Here is a 25,121-nt window from a genome sequence, read left to right as displayed (position 1 = left end):
CTCTGACTGTTTGTGTTCCTGTTGCATGCCTGGCTGCTATATACTCAGTGCCCCATTTCTGGCTGAGGTGGCGGTGTCCCTAGAAAGCTGCGACAGTGGTACCATTACCATTTATACAACCCATTGTTGAGGTCTGGTGGTAAATCTCTCTTGTGTTCAGCTACTCCACATTCATTGTGGCCTGCATCCTAACCATCAGTAGTGCAGCTACACTCAATACAATTGGAGTGGTAAGAGTTTGCATTGACTTCTGCACTCCAAGTGCTATTGTGGCGGGCTGGTCTGAGGGACTCTGGTTCTGTCTCAAAATACTCCTGGATTTTCTGGACTTTGTTATATACTGCTAAGTACATTGTGACATTCCACTTTACCAAGTCTTCCGATTCTGAACCTGATAATATGCATATTATTCTACATTTTATTCTGAACTTGATAATCTGCATATTATTCTGAACCTGATAAACTACATATACTGTTTTTTTGTTGATCAATTGTGTTATTAAATAAAGATGGTATTTTTTTAGTCACACGCCTCATAATTTCTGCTGCTAACCTAATAGATATGTCAAATTGAAGATTTATTGATTTGGGATATACATATTCACGATCCAAGAATCTCTATATTTTTCCTAGGGAAAGCTATTTTCAGGTACCTTATTGTGGACAGGTAAATTGATTTCTTATTGCTAAAAAATAGTTTTAAATTCTGTCCCAGCATAATCCTTAGGGTGTAGTATGACCAGGTAACTATTAGCTTTACATTTCGGGGTAGGGGTAAGGGTCTTAATCATAAGTCCTAAACCCTACTCCTACCCCTAACTGGTAATGTCAACCTAATACTTACCTGGTTCTGTGCGTTGCCCCTTTAAATTCTGAACTTTGCAAGTCTCAGCTGTAAGTGATGTCATTTACAACAGTCACGATCTCCTGTCTTCGGATTTACTCTTTCTTTTTACTGGTAAGTAGTTATGTTTTCTTCACTGCTCTGTTCAGTATAGGAATAATTGTGGAGAATTAAAGAGTGTCGTGTTTACAGCACTGCTCACTCGATTACCACCGTCCTTATTAGCATCACAGAATACAGCGGGACCACCTGTATCTGTGGTTTATATAAATGTGTGATTTATATTTGTATTTTAGCTGGCTTATTGATTGCTGATATATTACATTTTTTAAATCAAATAATTTTATTTTAATTTATACAGTGCATATAGCAAACAACATTATATACTCTACAGAGTTAGCTAAAACAAACCCCATTAAACAGAATCCTAAAATCTAATCATCAAATAAATGCTTGGTGCAAAACAATAATGCAGAGGCAAAGAAGGATAAACTTATGAGTAATAGTCTCCCAGTAGGTGTTATACCACAGAAGAATCACTCCGGACTCCCGTAAGGATGTACAAGATTACCGATAGTCAGGCGGTAAGGCACTCTGTGTCCCCAAAGGAGACAATCAGGTCTGGGAGAGGACACCCCTGTCATGTGCATCTGCCCAGGTCAAAAGGGTGCAATAATATGTCCATTAATACTAATTCTAGCAGCTGGAGCAAAGTGCAATAGCTGCATAAAGGCATTAAACTTAGAGCCAATCCCGATTCTCCTTATAACTTCCCAGAGAAAGCCCCACTGCATGAAGTCGAAGGCCTAGGCCACATTCAAAGAGGCCACCACAGCCTGGCCTCCCAGCATCTGCAGGTGAATAAAGAGGCATCTCAAATTAATCAAGGTGGACTTCCCTTGCATAAAACCTGTTTGATCTGGGTGGACCAATAGGGAGATACATGTGTTAAAGTGCAAAGCCAGGTCTTTAGCCAAAATATTAACATTCGTAAAAAAAGTTGATAGGACAACTATCAGATAACTATTAAAGACTCAGACATGGACGGGGGTAAAGAGGCCAAAAAACTATTAAAGGAGGTCAGGAGGGTGGGGATAAAAAAAATTTTTTTTTTTACACAGCTTCATCGGCAACCCATCTATCTACGTCAGGTTCCTTAATACAGGGGAAAGATGAGATTGCCTCTTCCAGCTTCGCCACTGTAATGGGGGTCCCAAGACACTGAAATGAGTCCAAAGGAAGACTGGGAAGGCACACCTGGTCCAAACAACAATATAGCTGCGAGGGTGACTAACTTGCCCAGGAGCCATATAAATTGCTATAATAATTTTGGAAAACAACAATCTGCTCACTTTGGAAATAGGTGGCACCCCAACAATCCAAAATGGCAGAGATGGTAGTATTTTGCACCTCTGTCCTGGCCAAAAAAAGTCTTAAGACTACCGCTCTTATCTCCCAGTGCGTATATAGCGTGCCTGGAGAAAATGAGTCTGCGACTTGAGTTATCAAACCAATGGTAAGTGCATGCTTTTTGAGCATGTAGCCATAGCAGCCAGTTGGAGGTTGCGTGAGTGGAAAAGTAAATTCACTCAAGGTCGTGAGAGGCCTGTTCCAACCAAGTCTCCTCCTCCTTGGAGAACCACTTGTGTTCCCAGGTTAATCAGGATACCCCTAAGGAGAGCTTTAAAGGCATCCCAAAGGAGAGGGGTATGGACTGTGTTCACATTTGCCTTCCACCATTCACCTTCCCAATCCATCACCAAGTCGCTTCCCATACCCATGAGGGTAAGCCAGAAAAGGTTTATTTTCCAGAATCTGTTTCTGGTTCGCGGGTTAAGTGCAACAAGTAGTATAGGTGAGTGGTCAGACATGCCCCTGTGGAGATAGCTCACCTCTTCAACCAGGGGGGTCCGCCTATGGGAAACTAAAGCAAGGTCAATTTGGGAGAAGGTGTGACATAGATTGACGGGAGAAATGCTGAAGACGTGGAAATTGCGCCCTCCAGACATCCACCAACCCCATGTCCATCACTAACTTAGCAAATGTGACTATGGTCATCGAAGTTACTTCATTCCACCTATCAAGAACAGTATTCATAACTTTATTGAAATCCCCTATACACACTACCTGGACATGCATGGAAAAAGCAATGAACTTAGCTGTCTACTTAAGCACCTCAGAGTTGAAGGGCGGAGGGCCAAAAGTGTAATGGGAGAAAAATCCACCAGGGCACGGAGAAACACATAACAACTGAAAGGGTCTAACTGTACCAGCACAAAGATGAAACGCAAATTTTTTATTATAAGTACTGACATCCTGAGAGTTCGAAAGATGATGAATGCACAGTGTGATAAACCCATCCCACCCAGGACATCTTAAGAGCCAGTACTCGGCTTTCCATAAGATACAGAGCCGTAACTAGACAGGTGCCGGCGGTGCCGTTGCCCATGGTGCAAGCCCAGGGGGGCACAGCGGCTACCCGCTACCTGCCTTTATGACTGACAGACCTCAGAATTAGACTGCCGGCCACCTGGCACATCCAAAATGGCGCCTGGCAACTGGCTCCTCATCCCTTCTAAACTCTGCCCTCTGTACCTCAGCATCTGATGTCATGACGTTGCTAAACAGCAGAGAAGAGCCAGACAGTGACTGCCGGACAGGAAGGTAGAAGACAGAAGGTAGGACTTGAAACAAAAGCTTCAGGAGGGGAGGGGGGGGGGGATTTATGCTTCTATGATAGAGGGGGGAATGGGTGCTGCTATGATAGAGGGGGTGGGAGGTGTGCCGCTATGATGGAGGGAGGTGGGGGTGTATGCTGCTAAGATGGAGGAGGGAGGGATGTATGCTACATGCTGCTATTATTGAGGGGGGTGTATATGCTCCTATAATGTGTGAGGGGAGGAGGGGGGGGTGTATATGCTGCTATAATATGTGAGGGGAGAAGGGGGGGGTGTATGCTGCCATAATGTGTGAGGGAAGGGAGGGTGTTTATTAATATAATGTTTGATTTATTAAATAGGAATACTACTATTTTAATGTTTGGGCTAATTATTAAACTTGGGTGCTATTGATTTAACACCGGAGCTAGTTGGAGTTTTCTAAGTTTCATGTACCAGTTTTCTTCAAAATAGGGCTTCCAACATTCCCGGATCCAGACATGCAGCAACTAAAGAAACCAGCAGCCACAGGTGGTGAAAATGACAAGAACAGGTAGGAGAGAGCACGAAAGTCTGTCAAATGTTGTGATTCTAGTGGGACAATCTCAATTTTTGTGACTGTTCTGCCCAATCTAAGGGGCAGGCCAAGACTGTGCATTCTTTATATCCTACACTACGGTGCTGGCTGTCCTTTGTGGGCTTACCACACCCCCTCTAGTGGTTTGGTTATGCCTCTCTAGTGGCTGGACTCACCCCCGATGGTGGGCCTCTACCATTGTATTTTTCATGTGGGCCCTTCAGGCTCCAGTTCAACACTGGATGGAGATTGGAACTCCACCAGGAGAAGATCTGTGGTTAGTTTTCCAAGATGTTTCGAACAACCTCCCTGCCGAGTTCCTTCAAAAACTGTTTGCAAGTGTACATAGAAGAAATGATGCATTGATGCTGTTTTGAAGGCAAAGGGTGGTCACACCAAATATTGATTTGATTTAATTTCTTTTCTGTTCATTCACTTTGCATTTTGTCAATTGATAAAAATAAACTATTAAACCTTCTGCTTTTGAAAGCATTCTCACTTTGCATTTTTCCACACCTACCTAAAACTTTTACTCAGTACTGTATATTAGATTTTTAATGCTGGTTTTTTTTTTAATTCTGATTATGAAAGGATTAAAACTTATTGCGATCCAGTTCTATATGAAAAATGTACTCTTTACATTGATTATAACAATTACATGCATTACACTTTCTAAACTGTACTTCATTTGCACATGTTTTGATGCACTAAACACATTCAAATTTCTAGTGGACACATAGCTATGGTTCTTCTTGATCTGTCAGGGGGGATTTCCCACTTTTGAGGCTGCTTGCTTGCTCTTGATAAATGAATGTTCCTGGAGTGCTCCTTGGTATATATTTTATTTGTAATATTATGGTCAACCCAGCATTCAAAATATTATGATTACTCAGCAAGGGTCAATGATCCCTATTACAGATGTAGTGTCATCTTCATTCAACAAGTGGATAAAAGTACCGTACATGCAGAAGCAGTGCTGTGTTTATATGCAGTATCAAGATTGAACATATTTTGATAAGAATGCAGGAACATATACTGAAGCAGAAAGTGACAGAGCTCTGAATCCAAGAGCTCACAGTCTGCTATTCCTAAAGATTATATCACCGAATGTAATCATGGTTCTATAAGTTGAGAGTGGACATCAATTCAAAAAGTAGTTTAAACAGATGTTACCTGCCTAACTAAATATTTCCACGAATAGTAGAGTATATTGCATCAATTATATGTTCAGAACCAATTAAAACACTTGCATCAAAGTAAGACACATTTCAGGTTTGAATGTGGCTCCTGCTTCTCTAACATGGTTATTTTTAAATGTATTGATCACAATATACTGTATCTCATGATCATCATCATACCTTCTTTGCTATAACACCAAACTGACCTGTGTATTAAGTTGGAACTATAAAGGGAGCACTGTATTTGATTCATAAAATGTAACATGGACTATTAAGGTCCTGAAAATGGGGTTGGTTAGGTAATTTGCAGTGTATCAGATAGCTGTGAATTCAGGTAGTAAAATATGCTTTATGTTTTCAACATATATAATTTGGGAGTTTGTTGTTTATGCCCTTTTCCCACCACATGCAAAACAAATGTTTTTTTAAGGGCTCTGTGGACTTAGTCCATTGCCAATTCTGTTAAAATATCAGTAGCCTAGGTCAGGAACATATGGTGCAAAACTGGCTTCAAGTCCTAAACTGATTTAGTACACTTGAAAATTGTTGCATCTTCTATGGATGTCAGCATCCCCTGTAATAGTCTTCTAACTGTTCTGGCAGCTTAGAGTTTATGTACGCTCTGTTCTAGGACATTGTGTGCGTCAATAAAGTTACTTTTGACTCTAGAGCCTATTGCAACTATCTCTGATGTTAACTGAGCAACAGAACACTTTAAATATATTTGCCCTTTTTCATTTCAGCCAGTAAGTTCTTTAAGGTTTATTTTTTCATTGAAGATCTATCAGTGTATATGAGGAGAGGCCTGTCCCCATTGCAATGTCAGCTAATCCAGGCTGTTGACCTTGAGATTTATTTTTTTGAAAGAAAATCTATTTGTTTTATTTCTTAAATTTAGCTACGAACAAAGTTTTGGATTTAATTGAATGTTTGAGATTAGCTTTTATAAACTATAAACTTAGGCTGGGTACAATAGGTTATTGATTTTACCAATGACTGATAAAAAAAAACCCCTCCCAATCAGTATACCGATTCATGTGTACACACTATAAAGGTTTTACACGATTTAGCCTCAGATCTGTGCTTTTCGTCTGTCTTAACCATCAGCTGAAAAGATCGTGACTCTGTAAACTCTATGAAGATGTTGATCGTTAACGCATACACACTGCAGGAGTGGAAGGACATTGTTTCATCGTTGAACAAGATTTTTAGTTCAGTTTAAAAATCAAATAAAACGATACAAAGAGCTTTGGAACGATAATTGCACATCATTGCAGTGTACACACTAATGCAATATCGGGCCCGAGCAGTCGAATATCAGGTGATTGGCCTGATAATCTGCTGAAAACCCTGTAGTGTATACCCAACCTCTCGGCCTGGAGAAAGGCTTTATCACACCTCCATTCACTTTAAAACTACACTGACTGAACTTAATTGATTGACTGAAGATGAAGACAAATGCACACCCACTAGTCTCCATATTCTCAGTGCTCTACATGTGTGGCACTATATGATTAAACTGTATATCATCAATCAGTGGATTTTTAGCCATTAAACACCCCCCCCCCCCCCCCGAAAAAAATTAGAAAATTATTGGTAGTATTTTTTACATAGCACCACCATATTATGCAGCGCTGTACACAGAAAACATGTCATTTGCATCTGTTCCTCTCCTATTGAAGCTTACAGTCTAAATTCCATGCATACTAGAATCCATTTTTGTCACGGCCAATTGAACTTCCAGTAGGTTCTTTGTTTGTGGGAGGAAACCAGGGCAACCCAAGCGAATATAGGAAGTGAATACAAACTCCACAGATAGGGAACTGATTGTGCATCGAACTCATGACCCCATTACTATGAGCCAACAATGTTAACATTTTTAAGATTTATTTATTTTTTTATCAAGGAGTTGTGCATTACAAAATTCTCCCAGCTCTCTATGTTTCACTATGTCAATACACAAAGATAAATAGAGGTTACCTGATCATTCCTTCTCATGCCAATGCTCTAGTTAATTAAAGAAAAAGCAATTACTTAATTTCACATATTGACAACGGACATTCTGTGAACTCAGGTGTTTTGTGAATCAGGTTTTGTGTTTCTCTGTATAATACACTTACAACAAATGGGCAACATAATAGTCTTCATAATTATAATAGAAAGACAGTCAGGGGCCCTGATAGTGTGATTCTTTTATATCTTTAATAACTTGATTCTTTTCTCAACCCACCCAGACGATCCCCTCCAACCACCATCACTGCCCAAGATCTTGCTTCTTACTTCAAGGACAAGATTGACAACATGTTATATGAACAAGCAACAACCTGCTAAATTCCTCTCCTGTAACTTCTGGCACCTTCTTTTTAACTGATCCCATCAATGAAGGCTAAGTATTTAATCTCTTCTTTCCCGCCCACTCTACTATTTGTCCACTAAACCAGTGTGTGTCAAGCCCAGTCCTCAGGACTCCTGAGGTTATAGCACCTGTGGATCTGTTACAGTGTACAGTAATGAATACGCCTGTGCTAAAGCAAGGAGATATGGAAAACATGCACTGTTAGGGGTCCTGAGGACCAGGTTTAAGAATCATTGCACTAAACCAGATCATCTCACTAATCAGTCAGTTACTGTCTCTTATGCAAACCCCAGTAGTAACGAACATATGTAGTCTCTCTCCCCATTGGTAATTTTCAATTATTATTTAACAATGTGGTTATGCAGAAAAACAAAACAAATACACATTCTGACTCAAATAATCTAATTACCATTCCATCTCTCAATTCCCACGCCCCTCCAAGCTTCTTGACAGGCTTGCCTACACTAGCCTTACACAACATATTGGAGTCTCTTCAGTCAGTTCATTCCTAACACTGTACAGAGATCTATGACCACTAACTAGCTACAAATACTGCATTCAGGACAATGTACTATCCTTGCTACAAATTGTACAATCCTGATTCTCAAACCACTATTATAGAACTACATTATAATGATACTGCTATACACTACCAATATTTAACTTGCAACAGTTGCCCTTGAAGTTTCTTGTAAACAGAATGATTTAACCTGACATTTTTTAAAGAAGGGGGAACTGCACAGGCTGGTTCTCTCCTGTCCCTGCACCCATCTAGGTTAGCCCTGCATAATTTCCAATAAAATACAAGACATAGTAAGCAAATTCACTCAGCTTATTTTGAGGGTGAAGACATTTTGTATATTCATACAATTAGGTTCGGTACAAACTACAGAATTTTCAGACCAATGTGTTATCTACAATGACTGTACCTATAACTGTAGTTCCGATTGGTCGGTCGATTCATGCGTACACACTATACACGTTTTAAATGATTTTTGCACAACTGCCTGGCTAGCGATTTTTGTCAGGCATAACGTCATCGGAAAAGATTGTCATTCCGTACACACAAACAATATATGGCCTCCCTTCAGCGATATGCAGAAAAAATTTAAATAAAAGGGCTGAACATCAGCGGTACAAAACTCCCACAAAATCAGATTCACGAAAACATAACACATCTTTGTGTATAGTGTACGTTCGTTCGCAACTGTAGATTTATGATTTATTTTAATGTACAATCATTAAACATACATATTAAGCTATTATACCATTCTGTTTTAAAGATAATTACATATAATAATATCAAATAGATGGACACATCACATCAGGAAATAAATGATACTTTAATAAGAATATGTATTTTCACATGTGATAAGTGTGATACACATTTGCATACAGCAACACATAAATTATATATGGAGCACGTAAAACAGGTGTATCATTGTATCTTGATTAAAAGCACATTATTCCCAATTGACGGACGTTCTGACGTCGCACCACGTGGTAGAGGTATATCATAATAAATTTAAATATTCACACCCAGAAAGCAGTCGCTGTTTGAGGAACTATCGGCAGTTGGCCGAGTAATTGGTCGCAATTTCATACACACTGCAGGATTGGATGGCTGTTGGAATGAGATTTATAGTTCTGCTGAACAATCAAATGAAACAACGATCGCCACTTTGAAACGACAGTCGTTCATTGTATAGACACTAATGAGATATTGGCCCGAACGGTTATCGCTAGATTTACCCAATAGTTTGCTGTAGTGTGTACCCAGCGACACCACAAATCAACTTAAATTTTTCCACATTACCCAATATGAGTCCCTGTTATTAGTGCTGGTGTGAACACGTAATTTCTGCTATTCTTCACAACAATAATTCAGGTTAACTCAACAGTATATTTTTAAAGTGGGAGTCAACTAGAGCACACAAAACAAACTCCAGACAGATAACACCCAGTTTATATTACAAGTTTTGTTTTATTAATAAACATTTAGCAACAAAATGTGTTTTCTATTTAAAATATCCATTTAAGATATTACTACCTCCCTATGGAATGTAAGCTCTCACAGACAGAGTCCTCTCTTATTGTCTCATGTCTGTCTACTGTCCGTCTTCCGCATACGTCCTTGTCGTGTCTTTTGCTACATTCGGTGAGTCCCTACAGTATTTTACTCACACGCCTTATGTCCTACCTATATTTGTATGATCATCTGGTGCTGTGGAATCTGTGGCGCCCTATAACTAAATAAGGGAATAATGTATATTTTGATGTAACTCATGGGGATATTAGAAGCTAATGAGAGGTTTGGTGATTTTATAAAGGCACAAGGAATAAATGAATGATTGTAGTACATATTATTGTGCTGATATTCATATTCCTAGTACTGCTTAAAACATATATTAAAATATAATTCTATCATAAAAAAATGGACACAGTGGCTAAGTGGTTAGCACTTCTGCCTTACAGCATTGGGGTCATGAGTTCAATTCCCGACCATGGCCTTATCTGTGAGGAGTTTGTATGTTCTCCACGTGATTGCGTGGGTTTCCTCCGGGTGCTCCGGTTTCCTCCCACACTCCAAAAACATACTGGTAGGTTAATTGGCTGCTAACAAACTGACCCTAGTCTCTCTCTGTCTGTGTGTACGTGTGTGTGTTAGAAATTTAGACAGTAAGCCCCAATGGGGCAGGAACTGATGTGAGTTCTCTGTACAGCGCTGCGGAATTGGTGGCATTGTATAAATAAATGGTGGTGATGATGGACATGACAAAGAGGAGATTCAAATAATATTAAATGTCTCCAAATTATAGAACCAGTTCTCGTATGTGCAATACATGATCTGGAAAATCCCCAGTGGAATTATATGATATTTTAGATAACATTATAATCTGTGTGTAAAAAAGGGTAAAAGTAAAATATAGAAAACCAAACAAAACAATCGGATGGTGATTTAAAGAAAAGTTGACTGCCCTCTGTTCGCTAACAATAGCACTTAAAATTGTATCCTAAATGTTATGAACATATGCAAACCTTTACATTTATTACATTTCTTTTGTTAAGAATACTGTTTCTTGAATGGTAAATATTCAATTACCTTTCAAAAGAATTACTGCTTGTCCTAATAAATACAAATGGCTGATTTCAATACACAGCACCAGCAATTTCTACAGTTTTTAAAAGGTTGTTCTTCGAATCGTACATCTTACCATATTATCAGAGCTACACTTTATTTGATTTTCACAATATTATATCTACATTTGACAGAAGGACTCCCTTTTATTTTTCCAGTTCTAGTAAATATAAAAGCAAACGAACATTGTTTGTGTCAACATTCTAGTAATAGTAAGACTGCCAAATATTATGTTAATTTCATTTGGGTTTAATTTCTAAATGTTTTATCAACATATGATATCGTAATAAATATGTCTACATGACCCTCTGGTTTTCATCGGAACATCTGTTCCACTTCACTTGGGTTTTATCCATCTTCTGTTTGAATTGTCAGATTGGCCAAGTTGTAATACTATTGTATTTGCAGTTCCCAGTATCCACAGTACATTAGCGCTTGTTAACCACGCTCCATCAACATGCAGCAGGGTGAAAAATGGAGACGAAAAACTTGAAGTACAGTATGATCTGTAAGCATTAGATGACACCGTTCTCAAGCGTAACATCTGATTTCCCAGGAGTTTAATTCAGACTTGGAAGGATGAGCAGTCTTGTCAGAGAATGACTTGGCCTGCGATCCTGGAATAAACAATGGGGTAATGTTAGGATATGTACAAAATGTGCAAAAAACAAGCTGGTAAAATGTGACTGTAGCTTTATACTGTAAAATGAATATAAGAAAAAATATTGGAGATGCCTGTTATTCTGCAACGTTAAACAACATCCAAAGGAAATTAGATTATTAATTCCAAATGTTCTGGCAAAATACCTCTCCCGCTTTGCCAAGGCAACTTCAGAGCAAAGTTTTGCAACCTCCATCAATAGAAAGACGCTTAATGTAATCTATTGTGTTTACAGTTTAAATACAAAAATATATGAATTAAGATAATCAATAAACTCTATAGGAGAAGTATAAACAAAATATTTTCTGGTGAAAAAAAGAAGAACACTGCAAAATGTGTACAAAAGTGCATAAACATAACATCTATATACACACACACATATATGTTTTTCATCTGATAAGCATTTGTAATTATACTTATTATGTCCTATTGTCATAGGGTGTTAATGTGAAAATATACCCTATTTACAGAGGACCATATGCCTTACTCTGCATACACCACAGATGGAATACTGCCCCCAGTGGCTAAATAATCTGAGAAGGAGGCAGAACACTATATCAAACAACAACTTTTAAACAAATCATTAGTCAGACATGAGGGCACAATGCATAGGATTTTCCCTGCTTTCTAACTAAGGCTAGGTACACACTGGAGAATCTTTCAACCAATCTGTTATCTACAACGATTGTTCCTATGACTGAAGGTCTGACCAGCCGGGCGATTCATGCATACACACGATTTACCTTCAGATCTGGGCTCTTCATCTGGCCCTCTAGTCGTTTAGAAAATGACAGCACAATATGCATTCATTCATTCATGTCATACTGATTAACTGCCTTGTTATAGCTATCCACATGTCCTTACGAATTTTGTTAGCTTCTGTGACTCTGAAACAAAATATTCAGTATCAGAACGAAAGAACAAACTATTCCATGTACAGCACTCTCTATATTTAGTCACTGGGACATGTTCATTGCCGGCATCGGCTGAAAAGACCATGACTCTGAAAACCCTATATAGATTGTGATCGTGAGTGCATACACACTACATGATCGGAAGGTGATTGGAACGAGATTATTAAACAGTATGACCAACCAAATGAACATACAATCGGCACTTTGGAACGGTTGTCGTTAATCGTGTTAGTATAGACACTAACGTGATCGGTGACTGAGCGGTCGTTTATCGGGTGATTGGCCCGATAATAAAAAACCTCCAGTGTGTACCTAGCCTAAAATATAAGGCAGTTTAGTAAAATGGTAATTTAAATACATTATCAATATAACAGACACATTTTAGGGAAAAATTAAAGGGATAAAAAAATAAATAAAAAAATAAGTAAACCTGAAATACAACATTTTATCGAAGACCTTCACAGAAGGCCTTTTTCTGAGTAACCTGACCAAATTATGATCTGATACTAAAAGTCTAACCAAAGACCGTATAGGAATAGCTGTATCATCACGATGATAGAAATGTTTGAACAAAAGCAGCAGTCTGACATGCTGATCTACAGCTAACAGCCAAGATATACCTTGGAATAAAATACTTTATTTTGATAGATAATAACTTTTTTGGGATTAAATATTCTGAATTGGCTTCTGTAAATGAAACATGGGCATCATCCCAATGTACTCAGACTCCCATTGAGCACCTGGAATTTTCTTTAGTGAATTTCATTAAGCTCTGATTTTTTTTTTTTTGCTTTCCAAGTATGAAGCTGCAAATTTAATTACCAGAGAACGGCTCCTCTGATTTCCTGCCAATCATATCTGCCTGTTATATGCTTGTAATCTGCAGCATCTCATCTACTATTTCAAAGGGAGGAAAAAGGAATGTGGTATTACTGTGTGACAAAGAGGAGATACAAATGCATTACAAGTCTCTAAATTAAAGTGTAATATCCCGTAAGACATTATATCTTCCTCTCCGCATGAAAAGGTACAACTTAAGGAAAATTAACAGAAAATAAAAATATATAATAAAATATAGGTTTACCTTTCAATGGTTTTTGCATAACTTAATGGTAAAGATAAGCCGACAACAGGTCCTACTGTGCTTAGCCATGAACTGATGTAATTCCCTTCTCTGAAAGCAAAAGGCCAAGGATTACAATTAATTTAATTTACACAGTAACTTTTATTAAATGTGCCCTCACCATCCCTACACAACTTTACGTAATTTCTCTATTTGAAAATGAAGACAGTCTCAGTGATAGACTGTATTTGCATAAATATTAGATCAGGTCCCAAAAGCGCTGGTTACACGGTGTGTAGGTGCATTGTAGTTAGTAGGAGGAAGAGGAAAAGCAGACTGGACAGCTAGGAAAAACTTGAAGCATCCAGAAACAAGAGATGGATAGATCCCTATCGAGGAAAAATATCAGAAATCCATTGAAGTAAACAACAATGGTATAGTTATGGGAAACCTTCACTGACTGAGAATGTAGATGTAGGTCAGCAGAAACTGAAATACTCCAAGCTAGGCACAGTGTAATAGCATTAAAGACACAGCTGATGACAATAGATGACTGACAATTGTGGCACATACAGGTTCAACGTAGTGAATTTACATTGTGCAGTTTACATACTGTAAAATGTTATCTAACGCAGCTCTCACCCGTTTGTGGCTCCTTGAATGGATGACATGAATTCATTGGTTCGACAAGGATGAAGTGCAAAAAATGGCTGTCCAAGAACTGGATGTTCCTAAAAAGAACACATTCGTTATTGTTCTTGAGAAACAATGTAACATTTCTTCATTTGCATATATAATTTCATAAAGGAACAGGTCCCAATACCCACCCCTGCATGTTTTTTTCTAGGTGGATAAATCAATGAGTGACACAGGCTAAACATCTAAAAAAATAATACACACTGCAGGTGGTTATATTTTATATGTTAGATATATTTGATCATGAGTGAAAAGAGATGCCAGGAAAATCAGGGTCCATTCGAATTGTGTGAGCAAGGAGTTCTATGGCTAAGGCAAACATTAGGGGAGAGAGAGGGCACCCCTGCCTAGTTCCATTGGTGATGGAGAAGGGAGGTGACAAGAAGCCATTACTAAAGACTCTCGCAGAGGGTCCTTGTTATAATGTTAATATAGAGTGTAAAATGTTGCCCTGAATGCCAAACTTAAGTAACACCTCTTTCATATATAACCAGGGGAGCAGATTGAAAGCCTTCTCTGCATCGAGTGAAAGACAAGCTCTTCGCCAGTCCCAGACAGAAGGTTCAACACATCTAGAATACAGCGGCTGTTATCTGATGCCTGGCGAACCTAATATGAAGCCTACCTGGTCCGGATGGATCAGCTGTGGCAGGAGAGGGTTCAGACGATCAGCAATGAGTTTAGCGAAAAGTTTCAAGTCAGTATTAAGTAATGCTATGGGTCTGTAATTCTAACAATATGTACGGTTTTTGCCGTGTTTTGGTATTGTTATGATTTGTGCCTCTAACATCTCGCTTGTAAACCTACCGCCCATCGAAACATTATTAAATAAATTGGTAAGGAGTGGAGTCAATTTTGACCTAAACATAATATAGAACAGATTTATAAATCCATCCGGACCTTCTTAGGAAAGACGTTTAATAGCTTCTTCCACCTCTTGCTAGGACCATGCAAGATTGAGTGATTCCTGACTGCTAGCATTTAAAAAGGAAAGAGACAGGGAATGGAGAAACCCCGATAAAGTGGATTCTGTAGGTTGCATATCATCCTGCAAGTTATAAAGAGTGGTATAGTATTTAGCGAAATAAGTAGCTATAGTCATGGGGTTATATATTTTATTACCGCTTTGAGCGTGAAGAGCTTTTATCCTGTTTCTGGTTTGTTTGCCTCTGAGTTTGCGAGCTAATAGTCTACTGGCTCTATTGCCTGTGGAGTAGAAATTTTGGCGTACTTTAGTGAGGGATGATTTCATGCGGGATATAATAAGAGCGTTAAGTTGGGTCCTTACATCATACAGTTCTTTTTTAAGGGCCTTGGAGGGCCCTTAAAAACTCCCAATGATATAGGAAGAAGGTCATATGTGGTAGCCGGTGACAGAAGCCGCAAAAAAGGCAATAAAGCAGTGATGGTAGCAGATTTGCAAGTGTACTTGAGGAGCTAGAGAAAACTCCGACCATCCAGTATGGCTGCCAAGCCACACCCCTTATCACTTCTTCTTGATTGGTTAGTGTGTGTCCAAATGGGAAATAAAAAAAAGTTATCTTCTTCTTGCTTGGCCTGTTGTAGTCAAAATCAGAAAAAAACAAAAACAAAATAAAAGCCCACCGCCACACTACTCCTGACCACAATGAAACAATCAAAGCTGGGGGACTCCTCTTCACCACCAGCCAATCACAAGTGACCAGCATGGGGAAAACAATTGTAATTGGCTACTTGAAGTCCCCGGGCTTTCCTGCTCTCATCATGCTGTGGAGTTTGATGTAGAGATTGGATCTTTCGTTTCCACTTTTCTGATTTGGACTATGACCGATCATGCATGAAGAAAATATTTCAATTTTATATTTAATACAGTGGTGAATGTGGGTTTTATTCAATAAAACTTTATTTGAAAACGGTGTGTGTTTTTTTAATTCTTTTGTTGTAATAGGTAGGGGTTGTCACGCAAAGGGTCCCAATTTTAAGTTTCCTTAGCTCCACCAGCAAGTGCCAACATGAGGAGCCCCAGGACTTTTCATAATGTGTCTGATGGCCTAGGGGAGGAGGTGTGGGACACACTGTTTCTTTGTGCTTCACCTTATACAGACATCATGTTCGTGGACTCCCTGTTATAGTAGAAACTTGCAAAACTGTTTAGTGCTCGCTGACAATTTGAGAGGGTAATGCTGCTCCTTTTTAATTATTAGAGGGTTTTTTTGTTTTGTTTTTAGTGTATTGTATATAGTAAACATTTTTGTGAAATTAATGATTTATTGTTCTTTAAACAGTACTGGTTGTCATCAGATATGTTGTGTTACTAGCTCTTTAAAATAAAATTGTAACAAATTTAGTTCAGTTTAAAAATTGTAATTAAACTGCACATATTTAGTTAGGTCTGGGCATAAGGGTCTAAAAGCCATGATACCAGGGAACACTGACAATGAACAGAGTGTATGCCAGGCTGTGACACTTCTGCCATCCGAGAGATGGATTATTTCCAGAGATTGCTGGAAACTGATAAATTCATATAAGCTGAAAGAGAAGCACTGCAAGGTGACTAGAATGATATTCTGTTTTATATTACTAGCATTGAGCAATTTGCTCATTCAGTAATTGTATGACCTACAAAATCCTAGCATCTGCTATCTGTTCTATTTTCTTGTGCCACATTATGATGATTTAGATAAAGAGGCATCAAAATAAAGGATCAATATGAGGTAAGAAATTGGCAGACATGAAATGCATAATGTGTCCTGTAACTTAAAAAAAACCGTACAGCTGACATGAATAAAGATTGTGTACACCGTGTTTCTGTAGTAGAATCAAGTATATCTAAATAAACATCTAAGTATCTACTATATAAATGTCTAGTGGCGTGTGTGGGAAAAAAACAACCAAGCTGCAGCGCCACCTGCTGGGCAGAGTTATACACTGACCTTTATATTTCTTGAAGGAGAAGTGACAGTTGGGAGTGATTGGTGGTTGCCGGGGGTGACAGTGGGGAGTTTTTAACACCTTAAGTAGCTTGATGAAGGATGTGGCGATGAAGATGAAGGATGAGGTGATGGAGAAAAATGATGAGGTGGGGACATGTGGACAAAACCACGTTAAAAAAGGGTGCTTGCGTCGGGAAGTAACGCTCTTCCCCTGAGGAGGCCTGGGCTAGGCCCAAATGCATGACAAGAACCTTTTTAACACCTTAAGTAGCTTGATTTGACTAGAATGCATGAGTATCATGCACGGGTTAACTTGTATCTAAATAAACATCTAACCAAAGCACAAAGCCGCACCTGCTGATTTCTTAGTTCTGTCTACCCCATCGTGATAACCACCATGATAATCATAATAAGACCACCACTACAATGGTTGTTAACAAAACAGTCTGAATCAAATACAAACAATAATAATTTTGTATAGTGAAGGGAAATGTATTTAAATATTGGTTCACTTTTATAAATTTGATAGATCCACATCTAAATGACCCTACTGCACCTATCTATCTTCTGCCATTACTTTACAGCATATTTTGTACCTTAAAAAAATCTGCTATAAATAAATATACACTACACTTCTATTGCCAGATTCCGCATAAAAGTAGCAAGAAAAGAAATTAATTAAATTATACTTTACAGAGCACTTCGTTACTCTTTGCTTCATTGTTTGCCCTTTTAAGGCAAGTACTTATGCTGCAAAATGCTTTCTCCAAGTGACAAAGATGGGGGGCTCTCTCTATCAGGGCCAACTACAGAGGGCTTGGTAATTTAAGGTGCGCTATTATTAACTAAAAGTGGAAGGGGGAATTCAAACATGATGGCTTCTATTGAGAGATGTAGTTTGGTTATTTACTATGGCCATGTTATGTTCTAATCGTTATAAATGTAACCTTTTAAGAATTGTAGTTTTTTTGTTTGTTTTTTAAACTCTTTATTTAGAAAGGGGACAATGGAAAACAAAAAGGAAATGTAGTTTTAATTCCAAATCAGTGGAAGCAATGTCCTTATTTGCATTAGGAGAGGTGGGTGCATGTGAGCTGTTTCCGTGTCAACCACTTGGTTATAAAGGATGCTTCTGAGCAGCCAGCTGGGTAGTTTTGCTTCATTGCTAGCGATAGGTGCAATTTACTATGCTGGAACACTTCATTGTACTTTATTCCTGGCTATTGGACCATCCTGCCTTCCAGTTGCCTTGATCTCTGCATGAACCCTGACCATGCTTTCGTTAGCTGCATACCCAGCCCTCTGGACCCCAAGCATTCTATTACTAGCTGCTTGCTCCGACCGCTGCTCTTTACCCAGACTACGCTATTGTTTACCTCCTGACCTTTTCCTGGATGTTTGGACCTTGTTTATTCTCGCCTGTATCGGGGCCTGCACTATTATTTAGTGTGCATGTCCCTTATTGTATGTTTTATCTCCTGAGACCTTGATCAGTTTTATTTCAGTTAATGTCCTGTCTTTTCCATATTCCTACACCAGCTGTGCTAAACAACAGGCCTATATTACTGATATGCACAAGACCTGGGGACAACTAAGGAGTACAACCTATAGCTCCCAGAACATTTGGTACACCAGAGAGCCTATAGAAATCTACCTTGAACTGATGCCACTGCTGCTCATGGATGGAGAACCATGGAAGTCACATACTGAAAGGAGCCTGTGGCCATAAAGTGAACGTAAAGAACACACAATACTTTTTGCGGGCCAGACACTGAATGGGACCGTAATGTATATGATTGCAATTCTACTCTCGCCTGCTCATAAACATTCAGGAGATTGGTGCTGCTCAGTGGAAACATCTGCACTACCTTCTGATTGGATAGGGAGTCCAGGTTCAAATAGACCCTGAAAGATGGTGGTCTGCGGGGCCTCTGTGGAGCCTGGTGATCCTCCTCCTCTACCTCCCTCCTTTCTGCCTTATGGACCACAATGACAGCATGCTATAGCAGGTATGCATTGCATTACCCACATCCGCCATCTCAACCACCCACACAGACATACAGGTTTTGGGCCCTTTTCATAGTCACCATCATTAACTTTAGTCCGGTTTTACTAAACTCTCCTGTAACCCCCACCTCTTTAGATCAGCAGGTTTTAAGGGCGGTTTTGCGGAGGTTTGTCAAACCGCCACTTCATAGATTCAATGGTTTGTATGAAGTTAAAATAAATCGGGATGGCGATGTTAAGCACTTTTGGACAGCTTATCTGTGTTTTTGCCTTAATAAATCAAGCGGCTTAAAACACACACAAAAAAATCCTAAAATCATCAGACTAACAAAACCGTCGTTTTATACATTTGTATTTAGGAGACAAATAAAGAGGTAATCAAGAATTTGGAGGGAGTATTTATTTTAGTTAAAATACTAAAACATTCCGTAACATTCAGAGCGTGTGTGAATGTTATTTTAGTATTAAGTATTTTTGTGCAATTACAATGTCCTCCGCTTTAGCGAGAACCAGTCATATCTTTGAACTGATGTTAATGAGTTCTCTGTACAGCACTGCGGAATCAGTGGTGCTATATAAATAAATGGTGTTGACGATGATGATATCTTTACTGCATTCAAAGTTTTTCATACATTGATATATATGCTATATTGAAAAGTGTACATACATATTATAGTTTACTACTTTTACTTTTAGAATAATTCAGATTTAAAATAGTACTCTTAATTATTTATTAATAACATATCTGACATATCTGATGACAACCATGCAATGTTTTCATCCAATAGTCCCCTTGTTTGTGCACTGGTTATGATGAATATCTAAAGTTTAATAATTATGTTAAAACTTTAGAATACAGTACTCACTGGACATTCCCCTCCTTGTCAATAGATATTTTATTAGATATGTAACTCTGGAGAAGTTATGCAGTTGTAACTCAATAAAGCTGACAGTGCGAGTGATATATTCACCGCCGTGCAGTGTAGCACAACTGTTTGACTATACCACCATCTGCTGTTCATACCACCACATCTCCATCTCAAAGATCTAATGCCTGTTGCTACTATGTTCAATCAAGATGAAGAAAACAACAAAATAGTCCATGCAGCAAACTATATGTAAATCGTATAAAAAAAGCTGGTCAGAAAAGAGAGGCGATAAACTGGCATTTTTTTTAATTATAAGTAACAAAAGTGACTCAATAGTTGCTCAGTGTAAAGTTAAACTATAGGAGTGAACAATTGTAAAATATATGTGTTTGTTAGAATGTAATGATGGTAAAAAAAAAAGTAGATAAAAATATCAATTCCCATATTCTATCAAAAGAAATGTTATGTGCCCAGAAAAAAATGGTATAAAATGTGCTGGTATGTATTCATATCATTACAAATATATCCTTCTCCAGCAATTGGGAATTGTTTAATGCCTTGGTTGATTGATTAGCAGCTAATCAATTCCTCACTAATGGAAACACTGATAAAAGTTAGGCGCAAATGGTTGCACTTTAGGTCTCACAGAATACATTTACAAAAACAAATTAAAAGTGTTTCTGTAACTCAACTTCATGGTTGTGTCAAGAACGGTGAAGCTTCTTTGGGCCAAACTGGTGTGTTAGTCTTGCTAGAGGGCAATGAAAGTGTTGAGTGCTGGATGGAAGAGTACAGGAAAGCGTGAAGTAATAGGAGATGGATCTGTATGGAAGCTGGAAAAGGTATCACCAAGGCAGGAAGGGGAGAGAACCTACACACATTGGATGCAGCAATTTTATGAATGCTGCTAAATATGCCTAACAACAATGCTAAATAAGCATTAGTACTTCAAAGATACTGGTTTCTAGTGAGTTAATAGGCACTCACTCTTGCAAGACAATATAGGAGGCAGATAACAGATTGTCATACATCAACCAAGATCGATGAATGGATGTTGTGCTAAACACCTTCATACAGTTAAAAATAAAAGGCTTTTAGGAAACCAATAAATTCTAATGATAAATGACCATAAAAGATGCAGGTTGCTCTCACTCAACTTGCTGGCATCACTGGACTTCAGTTATCAGTGGCAGCCTTAAAGTCCAGTCTTGTGGTCGGTAGCAGGTTAATTTGGTTCCAGGCACCAAGATCTCTTGCACTCAACAGTATGAGGATCAACTGCAATACCAGCTACAGACAACAGGTGACAGTGCACCGTCAACACTGACAATCGCACATTCTTTTTTCACTTACTGCAATAACTTTGCTAAAAGTCAAGTCAATTTGGACTAAGACCTTACCTGTATGCAGCCTTAAAAGGCCCTCAACTCTTACCAATCTTTGCACAAGCAAAGTTGGAATTTTGTTTCTTTGCTGGTTCTTCAAGAGTTTTGTTATGTTTGCTTGTTAATCAAGTTCGACTCCTTCACAACTCTACATTCTCAAACCTACTACATTGATCATGATTCTACCTTCTCCAACTCATCAATGTCCCTCAGTCCTTTCAGGACTGAACAGCTTGGCTTGTCATGGTGGGTCTGCAATAGCTACCTTTGCCAAGTGGGTCTCTCAGAGTAGCAACCAGAACTGTGACAAATGCATGTCTTTATATACAATACATCCAACATTTTGGGACACTGCTCAGCTGAGGTATTGGTACAAAACTGAAAATGATTTGGGCTCTAATCATACAAGTTGATTATGGCGATAGCAGGTAACTTCCAGCCTAGGTATAAAGATGAATCTACAGACTGAGAAACGAGCCTATTGTTACTGACAGAGGTGGACTTTTTCTGTCCAAATATTAAAGATATTGATGAGGCCAAATTTCTATAGCAGCAACGACATATTTTACTACTATATCCATCCATTGGGTATATTGCGATCATGCTCCCTCCACTATATAACTAAGTCTATGGCCTCCCATTTGCTTCCACTGCTCTACCCACATCATAACACTCCCATTGTCACATGCAGCCCTGTCCTCAATTATACAATTACAAGAGTGGATGGGTTACTGCCTCCCACGAAATCAACAAACTTGTATACTGAAATAATATGTGCTGCTGTGAACATTATAATCCAATCTGATAGGCTAATGTTTGTCCTACTTGAGGCACATCAAAACTGTAAATACACAGGTGTAGAAGATATAAATATTGATAACAAAAAGGTGCTCTGACCCTATACATACACCTTCTAAGTATCAGTCCTGATAAACTCTGAAAACTTTTATAACCTAACTTTCATGTCTTGTATAATATAACATGTTGGAAGCATTTTCCAGTTTTGAAGCAAGAGAATAATAAACTTAAACTTATACAAAAGAGATTGATTTTACGCTGGCTCATTCTTTCACATCACACCATGGAATATTTTCTAGAGCTGAAGCAAGTGTTCTGTATTTTCTTACTTCAGCATCCACTGCATCAGTTTATGAAGTGTGTCATGAACACAGCGGTTTCACTGCCTGAAAATCCCTTTTAAACTTTTCTTACATTTTTCAAGACTCATATACATTTTATTGTTCCTCTATACAGCATATCAGATTTGGAAGCCATGTACAGTAAGTTTACTGAAATATTAAACTTGCAGACTAAATATAAAGAGCTAGCAGGTTATGGAGATATTTTGGTTTTACTTTACTGGTAAACAAAATAAAAAACATTCTATTCCCTTCAATCATTAATTATAATCAGTATATGTTGGTGACCTTGTACTCGCTTTTAAAATATTGGAAAAAATAGGTAATATGCCTACGTTGATTGCCATAGAGCAATGGTCTGCAACCGGTGTGCCGCGGCACACGCACATCAGTGTGCCACTAGGTTTGCCAATGGTGAGATAAGGTTGAGGAGTAGAGTGCCATAGAGTGTTAGTATGCAAGAGAAAGTATCAATTAAAAGTGTAATTTAAGCTTAATTGTTTGTACTTAACACTGCTTTAACAATGGTACACATTGCCGTCTATGATATTGTTTACACCTAAGTGTTGACTGCAATCCATTGTGTTGACATTTCTATAATGCAACAGTCTTTATCCTTTAAATAAGTTGTCAATTTTAGTATATGTTCCTTCCCAATCTCAGGACCTTCACTATTACCCAATACCTTCATAGCATTGGCACTGGAAGCTCCCTATTCCGACAGAGGTTTAGAAGGGCAAATTACAAGGTAATTGTGATGGTTCAGAGAAAAACACACCCACCAATTCGCTATATAAAAAAAGGGGAAAAGGGTTTACAAAATCAATCTTGTTAAACATCCATTTATCCATCCTTCCAAATATTGAATTCTTTCAATTGCATGGATTCCTGCTCATACATGAAAAGGGCATGTGCATTATTTTGCAGAAACCGATCTCCCTAGGAAACCAGCTCCGTGCTGAGCTGCTTGAGGTTGGTTTGGCATTATGGCAGGAGGACCCCACGCTGTGTGTTTCCCTGCTACAGTGCTTCTAGCCCAGGCTGGCAAAGTGCTGGTACTTGTAAATTTAGGGGGACCTCACACTTTTCATCCCCCCAAATTTGCAAGCGAGTTTTATGTAAATAGCCACCCTCTGTTGATTCTCAATGTCAACTTAATGTGATTTAACCCTTGCATGTGACAGAAAAAGCTGCTGGGCATGTTAGTGCCAGGGGGTAATATGTGAGATAAGCTGATGGGCAGATGGGATGGCATATGAGAAAAGCTGGTGACCACATCAGGTGACACGATAGAGAAAAGCTGGTGAGCACTGGCACTGGAAAGAAAATCTCGTAGGCTTTTAGGGTGGCATTTGAGAGAAAAGCTTGTAGGCATATGTGGTGGCATGTGGGAGAAAAGCTTATGTGCATATAGGTTGACATGAGAGAAAAGATGGTACACCGGGGTGATGTGTGTGGAAATTTGATGGGCAGGAGGGGAACGTCAGAGAAAAGTCAGTGGGGTGGTTGTATGCGATCAAAAAACTGGTGGGCAGGGAAGTATGTGTGAGAAGACTATATTACCTTGAAATGGAGGGTACTACCTTTAGAGGAAGTCTGAGGAAAAATTACTTTACCAAAACGTTAGTGGATAGGTGTAGTAGGCAACCAACAGAGGTGGTATAGCCTAATATAACGGAACAATTAAACATGCTTGCTTACTAGGGATTAAGAAAAATTTGTGGAAACTAGATGGGCCAATGGGTTCTTATTTGCCGTCATATTCTAGGCTTCTGAATTTAGTAACTAAAATATTTTAATGTTACAAAAAACTATGAAATTCCATAGACAAAAGACCTTACATATTAACATGTCCGATAAAGGCTTGTTACACTTACACACCATCTAAAATTTAAGAAAGCAATTCAAACTCTTTCACTCAAACTTCAAAAGGCAATGAAATTATGACAACTAAGGCAGAATCCTTAGTGGCTGTGATCCTTGCTATATCCAGACATGGTATACCATCACATCCTGTGACTAGCTGCAGATTCAGATCTATCATGGAGTGAGATTACTGTCACTCACAAAATGATGGCGCTGCGAATTCACAGATGTGTGTGTTAATAGGAATACACACATCATCAACATTTATTTATATAGCACCAGCAAATTCTGTAGCGCTTTAAAATTGGGGACAAACACAGCAATAAAATAATATTAGGTAATACATATAAAGAGGTAAGAGGGCCCTGCTTGCAAGCTTACAATCTATGGAACAATGGGTGTTGGATACATGAGATTAAGTCTACATATTGCATTTCAGTCAAGCCAGAGTGCAAAGGTAAAAAGTGATTCGTATACTATATGATCCAGTTATACAGCAATGTTGGTCAGGGGATCAGAGGGGTGTTGTCTTATATGAACTGTGTAAAGGGTGGTAATAGGGTAACCTATTGAGATTAAGAAGGTGGTTGAGGAATGTTATAAGCTTGCCCGAAGAGGTGGTTTTTCAGAGAATGCGTGAAGGTTTGTAGACCAGAGGAAAATCTTATTGTGCGAAGAAAAGAATTCCACAGAGTTGGTGCAGCTCAAAAAAAGTTCTGTAAATGGGAATGAGAGCATGTAATGAGAATGGAAAAGAGAGATGTAGATCTTGTGCAGAACGAAGTTGTCGAGTTGGGAGATGTTTTGAGACAAGTGACGAGATGTATGACGGTGCAGTTTTGTTGTTTTGTTGATGGC

At 38.6% G+C, this 25,121-nt stretch overlaps 2 protein-coding genes across 3 annotated transcripts in view; one reads left to right on the top strand and one right to left on the bottom strand.

The window, feature by feature from the left end:
• LOC142097997 (uncharacterized) overlaps positions 1 to 25,121 on the top strand; it is a 1,069,021-nt gene that overhangs the window by 414,470 nt on the left and 629,430 nt on the right. The window lies entirely within an intron of this gene.
• The window catches only part of ATG10 (autophagy related 10), a 105,598-nt gene continuing 91,162 nt past the window's right edge, over positions 10,686 to 25,121 (bottom strand). The window contains exons 6-8 of one of the 2 annotated variants that reach the window (XM_075180365.1): positions 14,032 to 14,120; positions 13,411 to 13,500; positions 10,686 to 11,368 (exon numbers count right to left, since the gene is read on the bottom strand). In XM_075180365.1, the coding sequence (XP_075036466.1) occupies positions 11,344 to 11,368; positions 13,411 to 13,500; positions 14,032 to 14,120 (204 nt within the window). In that variant the 3' untranslated portion in view covers positions 10,686 to 11,343. The remainder of the gene's footprint in view (positions 11,369 to 13,410; positions 13,501 to 14,031; positions 14,121 to 25,121) is intronic. The other variant, XM_075180375.1, reaches the window with a different exon arrangement.

Source organism: Mixophyes fleayi, chromosome 1 (assembly GCF_038048845.1).
Source record: "Mixophyes fleayi isolate aMixFle1 chromosome 1, aMixFle1.hap1, whole genome shotgun sequence".
NCBI classification, from domain to species: Eukaryota; Metazoa; Chordata; class Amphibia; order Anura; family Limnodynastidae; genus Mixophyes; species Mixophyes fleayi.
The sequence above is the reverse complement of the archived record's forward strand: the minus strand, read 5'-3'. Positions and strand labels throughout refer to the sequence as shown.